The sequence below is a fragment of the Hibiscus syriacus genome, unplaced genomic scaffold, assembly GCF_006381635.1.
Source record: "Hibiscus syriacus cultivar Baekdansim isolate YM2019G1 unplaced genomic scaffold, ASM638163v2 tig00111166_pilon, whole genome shotgun sequence".
NCBI classification, from domain to species: domain Eukaryota; kingdom Viridiplantae; phylum Streptophyta; class Magnoliopsida; order Malvales; family Malvaceae; genus Hibiscus; species Hibiscus syriacus.
Window position 1 is genome coordinate 2,378,427 of NW_024063008.1, and position 7,839 is coordinate 2,386,265.

A 7,839-nucleotide genomic window follows, 5' to 3' on the forward strand; every position below is an offset into this window, starting at 1 on the left:
TGAAAGGGCAGTTTTGAATCTAAAGGAAGAACCAAACCAAACCAAACCAAACCAAACCGGGGGTTTTCTTATCTCTCTCTTCCGCACTTTACTATGCTTTATAATAATTATGCCTATTTTGAAAATTCGAACAAAGAATAGTATACGGGAAGAAAGGTTAAGGTGTACTTATACCGGCTAAGATCTCCTGCGCTGAATTAACATTTTCCAAACAACCTCGAAATATTCTCATCTTGGAATTGAATTTGTTCTTGTTTTATTATCTTATTCTTATCTGGACTAGGTGTAACGATGTTAGTAATTGTCAAATTCCAACAAGAAAGTTGTCTGATTTGGTTTTTTCCGTTGGGAAAAAACAGTTCCCACCCTTTCAAATTCGAATTTTTCAACGGGATTACCCTGCGATGCGATCAATGGGCCCCATCTCCCCTCAGACACTGCCAAGACACGCATCTAGAATATATCCCCCATCTCGGCTCTTGTGACAAACCCTTCTTCCTTACCCATTTTTAAATATTTTTCTTCAATATCTTTACATAAATCCCATCATCGACCTTTTTAAAAAAATATAAATCCTTATTCTTTAATAAAAATATTAATTACAAGTGATACTTATATGGTAATTTTGAGGGGATAATGCTTTGGATTGATATAAGGTGGTAGAGAAATTAGTTAGTAAAATAATGTGAATGTTATATTCATACAATTAAAAAATTATTATAATAAACATTTTGATTAAAGAAATAATATTTTTACCCATGTATAAACAAATTCACTTTTTTTCATTATATCATCTAAGAAATCTTGCCCATCATTCCTTTTGAATATAAACCTGTCATCGAGCTTCAGGATTTGGAGTTTGCTGCTGCTTTTACTCGTTTTCTGGGCGAAGTCACGTGGTTGGGGTTATGACATGTTGAATGTGTAGTCGAATGCATTCAATTTCAAACCAATCAAAGCCCTAATTTTAATATAGAGAAGCCTGTTATGTTTTATGAGAGGGCCAGCAAGTTCTAGCCCATTCTAGAATACCATACTAACCCCATGCATCGCACCGTATATATAACAATATTTTAAATAATAAAAAATATATAATTTTACTCCTCTAAAAGTACAACACAATTAATACATGCACTTTTGTATATTGTTGATAACAAAATACATAAATACTCATTAGTATGTTATGTGAGATTCATGTACTCGTTTGATACATGGTTTGCATTAATTTTTCCAATGTAAAGCTCTTTTAGCTTTGCATTAATTTGGAATCATTAGATTGGTGAAGATAAATTAATAAGATCAATTCTTTTTTTTTCTTTAATAAATATATTCTTATTTTTTATTATTAATCTAAGTCAATTGTTTTCATTAATCCAACTATATTAAAACTGAAAAAAAAAGTATTGTCTAATAAAATCCTATCTTTATATATATATCAATTCGGCCCTATTTTTTGTGTGGGGTTGGATTTGTGGAAGAGTATGAAGGCAACCGCGATCTCTTTGTAGCGATTTGATTGGTCAACGTAACACACTGTCGTGCTGAGGAAGTCGCTTTTGATATGAAAGGTGTTTTCTTAGGGTAAACTACAATGATGGCCCCCTAAATTTTTAAGATACTATCATTTTGGTCATTAAAATCGAAAAACTTCCATTTGAGGCACTAATTCCTTAAACGATATGAGTATAACATCCTTCCTCATGTCACCTGACCCTACTCGAATTTAGAAAAGTTAAATCCAGCCTGAAACTGGACTCAACTTTTAAGAAAAAATTTATACACCCCTTAAAGTCGTTGGTTTCAATCCACACTCAAGCATTATGTAATTTTTCATGTCACAATATAAGCTAAATAAAATATTCTTCCAATCATGGTTTTCGATTTCAGTGACCAAAGTGAAAGTGTTTTAAAAGATCAATGACCACTGTCATACTTTTCCCATTATTTTACCTAAAATTTTTGGTCGAGCTACTTCATTTGTTGGTTAACTAATTTGAATTAAATGCTACAAATGACTATTATGAAAATAACCCTTTCAAAGTAGTTTTCTTTGGTAACAGTATTAGAGTTCAAACTTTTAATATTATATAAATGATTTAATGTATTATTTCACTAAACTAATTAATTATTGACATAAATAAATGATAATTAATTAAGGTAAACAAAATTCTATTTGACTTAAAAGATGGTATCTATATTTTTTAATTTTGATTTATTATAATCAACTTAATTTGAAAAATTCAAAATAATAGAAAAAACAACAAATTAAAACAATTTCGTTTTGATGTTTAACTAAGTAATTTGATTTTTTTTTATGATTTAGTCTCTAGTTTTCTTGCTTCTACTATTCGTCCTTTGTATTAATTTGATTTTTGATCAAATCTGAACCACCCGCTCTTAAACCACTGCAGAATATACGTATAACTTTATTTTTTTTCAATTTAATCCCTTGACTTTATATTTTATTTATTTTGATCATTTGAATTTTTTTTATAAATTATTTATTCTCATTAATCCATTGACTCCCTTATACTCCCATTAATAACGTGTCCTCATGATCCCAAATAATATAAATTATAATTATTTTGATTTATTAAATAACATTTCAAGTTTTAGTTACACATGTGATAAAGAATATGACAAATATAGACGTATACCACAAATGATTATAAAGAGTCATTTAAATTGAAATTAATCAATACCATAACATTATTAACAATTATATTTATATTTGAACATAAACTAACAAATATTTTCGATTTGATTCAATTATACTCGAATTTTTTTAATAAAGTTTAGATGATAAAATAATATTCATAAACTCGATCAATTCAATTTTTCTCCCTCAATTAGATAAATACTCAACCTTACTCTTAATTGCACATCAAAATCATTATAGAAGACAACTTACCAACTTATTGAGGGAAATTAATATGACCCTTCTCCGGTGCGACCATTGACATAATAAATAATGTGTAGACAAATATGTTATTGTACAGAAACAATATAAAAGGGCATGGGTTGTTAGATTGATAATGACTTTTATGTGAAATTGACAAATTAGTTGTTGAACAAGTGATTTTATATGGACATGTCTGGTTAAAGTTTGCAAACAATTTCACATGTAGTTTTGGTAGGTGAATCTACTAACGGAATTTTCTGTATATACAAGGACTCGAACTCAAGACTTTGATAAAATATTAAACTACTTATCACTTGAATCAACTTCGTTGGTAATTACGTATTTTAATAATCATAATTGATGAGTTAAACCTCACATCTCAAATTTCAACTTATATTAAGAATTTTCTATCAAGTATTTGATTTTTGGGGTTTGGTTAATAAAATTTTCATAAATATTACTTATATGTTAATTTAAAGAATTTTTATTTATTTTTCATAATTATTTAAATTTAAAATTAAATACAAATATTATGTAATTTATATGTAACATCAATTTCATAAAAAACGAGGGAATCATCCTTACATCTTGTCTTGTTGTTGGCAGACCACTTTCTTCTTACTTAATAAATAAATTAATAAAGAAAAAGAAGTAAATAAAATAAAGAGAATTCTCAACCTTAAATCCGATTAAAGATTTATAATTGATCTACCTGTATAATTTTATAATAACCATTTAATTTAATATAACTATATTTTTATATATTAGAAAAGGACTTTTATTTCGTATATTATATGTCAAGGAGAAAATTCTAAAAAAACAAGATTTAAATGTATCTTATGTTATTTTTAGAGATTTTAGATCAAGAAGATATTTGTTATTCATATAAGTTTTGAATTTGAGTATATTGTTTGTAAGAATATTTGCATTTATTATTAAATAATTGAAAATTTTCATTATCAACTTCGTCGTTTGAACCAAAACATCTCAAATTAAAATAGTCTCATTCTTAATACGAAAATCTTTCGCAAGTTCCAACTAATAGAGTTCTTAACCTTGATAGTACGAAAATCATTCGACTTAAGCATTTAATATCTAAATCCCACTTAAAATTCTTTTTTCATGTCAATGTACGAATAATAATCCATTGAACAATCCTATACAATATACTATGTTTGTATAGCCGGTCGGTCCAACACGAACGCAAATGGCATATTAGGATAGAAAAGAAGAATCTATGTGTCTTTTCGAGGAGGCGTCCAATATCTATCCTCTTGTCTCTTTGTCTCTCACTCTCGAATAGTCAGGTCTTAGATCGGAATATTAAATCGAGGGTTGTCGGATTATGCCCGTCCCCATGGCTACATGTTTCACTACTGACAAATGTAAGGTCACAAGGCAATGGATTTTATGTGTTTCCAAAGTCTGCTGGTACCGGCGGCGTTGTCGTCTTATCCCCTCCATTTTCTTATTACTACCAACCCTCACTCTTCCCTCTCCGCTCACTGTATCCGCCGCTTCTAGTGACCCGCCGACCCAATCTCACGTTCCCCCTCAAATCGACATCCTTGTCACACTCACTCTTGTCTTCGTTCTAGTCTTGTTGTTTGCCATGGGGTTCTTGTTCAAATTTCTGAGCTTCAGGAAACTCCAACGAGGTAAGCCCACGTCGGAAACTCAACCTGATCAAGACGAGGGAAAAGATTCAGTCGTCGCCGGTGAAGGGTTTGTCAGGAAATTCAAGTGGGAGGAGATTAAGGATGCCACTGGGGATTTCTCAGTTGTAATCGGTCAAGGAGGGTTTAGCAATGTCTACTTGGCTAACTTGTCTGGTTCGAAACAAGGAGCAGTTAAGGTCCACGTCGGAAGTGATCGACTAAACCAAATGTTCAAACAAGAACTGGATATCTTGCTCCGTCTCCGTCACGAAAACATCGTCAAGCTTCTCGGTTACTCCGATGATCTAGGTGAGTCTTTTGCTTTACTCTTCGAAAAAAAAAATATTCTTTTTTGATTAATCGGAAACCTTTTATTCAATTTTCAGAAGAAGTGGCCCTGGTGTTTGAGTACCACGACAACATCGTCAAGCTTCTCGGTTACTCCGATGATCTAGGTGAGTCTTTTGCTTTACTCTTCGAAAAAAAAAATATTCTTTTTTGATTAATCGGAAACCTTTTAATTCAATTTTCAGAAGAAGTGGCCCTGGTGTTTGAGTACGTTCCTAATGGAAACTTACAAGAAAAGTTACACGACAGGAATAAGGAAGTACTTCCATGGCAGACCCGCACGGCCATAGCTTACCAACTTGCTCAAGCAATCGAATTCCTACACGAAAAGTGCAGCCTCCAGATAGTTCATGGCGACATCAAAGCTTCCAACATCTTGTTGGACGAGCATTTCAACTGCAAACTCTGCGATTTTGGGTCGGCGAAGATGGGTTTTTCGTCGACGGTGATGCCACCGTCTTGTTCGGGGATGAAGCAAGTGATGATCGGGTCACCTGGTTATACCGACCCTCATTACTTAAGAACTGGGTTCGCCTCCAAAAAGAACGATGTTTACAGTTTGGGTGTTATCATACTGGAACTCGTTACCGGGATGGAAGCTTTTTGTCCTGAAAAGGGACTGTTAACATCAATATTGGCACCCAAATTAGGAGCCGCCGGCGAAGTTGCGACGGTGGTGGATCCACGTTTGGGTGGAGAGTTCGAGTTGGAAGAAGCCAAGGCTATGGGCTCAATCGCTGCACGTTGTCTTCACCAGTCTCCCACGGTTAGGCCTTCGGCTTCTCAAATCACACAATTAATGAAGGAGAAAATCGTTTCCATCAACTTCTCGGATTGCCACAAATAACTAAACGATGGTGACATCGTCGTTGATCGGAGCGTTTTCCGGTTTCAAAATTGACATTAATGAAGGTAGATTTTGCGTAGTAAAAAACAATCAGGGCTTGTCCTGGTCGGTGGGGAATGTGTCGAAATATAAAATTATGTAATTGTAAAATGATTTTCGTATTGGAAAGGTGAATGTATTGTATTAATTATATAGTTTGATTCTTTATTTTTTCTGCCCATCTTGAAAATGACAAAACCAGAGCCTTCTTTTTGTATTCTTGCTTTGCAAATACTAACATACCACGGTGCTGTGGACAGTGTGACCGGGACGTTCCGCTCCTAACTCCTTACGGAAACGTGTAAATATTTATTTTAAGATAAGGCAGAGATTTGATAAATCTCGTTACCAATACGAAATATTTCTTTCCAAAAACAGAAAGAAAGGTATTTTATATAGAGAAAATAACCTCAGTGACCAAAAATCCCATATAATATACGATTTTAACCAATTTTTTTTCGGATTTGCCAAAATGACCAACAAAATCGCAATGCGATCGCTAATTCGCAACGCGATCTCCATTATCGCAAATTCGCGTTGCATTTTCGCAATGCGATAGTTGAAAATCGCGTTGCGATGGTCTACAGTATCGTTGCGATTTTCCCAATTCGCAATGCGAATAAGTAAATCGCAACGCGAATTGGGAAAATCGCAATGCGAATAAGTAAATCGCAACGCGAATTGGGAAAATCGCAATGCGATACTGACTATCGCAATGCGATAATAAAAAATCGCAACGAGATACTTACTTTCGCAACGCGATAATACATAATCGCAATACGATTTTCAAAGCGCCATTAGTATCCTGGCCAAGTATTTTATTTTTAAATTCCAAACATGAATATTAATATATTGGAACACTGAACTGTCCACAGTATATCCCGTAATCGCAACTCATAACCTAAAACCTAAAATCACAACTCAGTCCCATCTCCATCTCTCACTCTCTCACCCATCTCTGACGAAATCCGTCCCCATCTCCGGCGAAATCCGTCTATCTAATCTCTCAGAGCCACCCTCACAATCAAAATGGAAAATCAACCAATCAACCAACAGGGTTAGTTTTTTTAATTATTTTCTTTTTGAAATTTTTTATTATTATTAGGTTTTTCATATGAAATTGATGATAAGTTTACTGGTAATTTCAATAATATTAACCATTTCACTTAGATTGCTTATTAAATCAACCAAGAATCGCAACGCGAATGCAAATCGTAACGCGATTTAGTTTCGCGTTGCGATTCTCTCGCGATAGTCATTTTTGTTGCGATTTTCATTTTCAGAAACTATTCTTCTTCTGCAAATTGAAACTTGAATGAATTGCATTACTTCAACCAAAAAACAAAGACAAATACGAAATTCACAGTGTTGCATATTTAAGTTTGAAGAATAAACTACTACTATTTATGTTTATTATTGTTTTTGGTATATCTTCACAGTGTAGTTTTTGGTATATCTAATTTAGTATGTTTATTGTTTTTGTAGAACTTTTATTCGCTCAATTGACCTTGAGAAATAAATTCAGCCTGGCCAAACAATTGCGTCGAAACTTTCACCTGCACAAAGAAAAATGTTTGAGGATACATGCTCGGGCCATGGCTGAAAGTACAACATCCCGGTGGAGATGCGATGTTGACACACCTGTTTCTTCAAACCATGACTAGCGATCTACCAGAGACTACAACGTTGTGATGAGAGATATGGTTTGATTTTCCACCGGCGTATACGTGTTTTGGGCGGGAGGAGTTTTTGCTTAATCACCGGTCTACGCTTCGGACACGATGATGTAGATCGGTACACTAGACACATTACCCGCCCATCATGGCTATCCCGGGTTTTTCCTGAGCTGGAGAGGCCGAGTCTACACGTAGAAGACTGACAAGATTTTTGAATAATAAAGATGGTTTTACCTCGGATGGATGACGTCGATGTTGTCCGAGTATGCCTTCTAATTCTTTTGCATGCCGACTTTTTAGGCAGAGAGGCCAGACAACCTATTCCAATCTAATCAAATTGGTAGAAGACCTAAATGCTGGAACCTGTTT

General features: G+C 33.8%; 1 protein-coding gene across 1 annotated transcript; it reads left to right on the forward strand.

Moving 5' to 3' along the window:
- Positions 1 to 4,149: 4,149 nt before the first annotated feature.
- LOC120155258 (probable receptor-like protein kinase At1g33260) lies at positions 4,150 to 5,833 on the forward strand. Its single transcript, XM_039166833.1, has 2 exons — positions 4,150 to 4,869; positions 5,094 to 5,833. The coding sequence occupies exons 1-2, from the start codon at positions 4,248 to 4,250 to the stop codon at positions 5,753 to 5,755; spliced, it is 1,284 nt and encodes a 427-aa protein (XP_039022764.1). The 5' UTR covers positions 4,150 to 4,247; the 3' UTR covers positions 5,756 to 5,833.
- The last annotated feature ends 2,006 nt before the right edge of the window (positions 5,834 to 7,839 follow it).

Bases quoted from the DNA above. Each gene is read 5' to 3' on its own strand.
- LOC120155258 (XM_039166833.1), top strand. From the start codon at position 4,248: ATGCCCGTCCCCATGGCTACATGTTTCACTACTGACAAATGTAAGGTC. The intron at 4,870-5,093 runs GTGAGTCTTTTG...TTCAATTTTCAG, and splicing joins CGGTTACTCCGATGATCTAG to AAGAAGTGGCCCTGGTGTTT.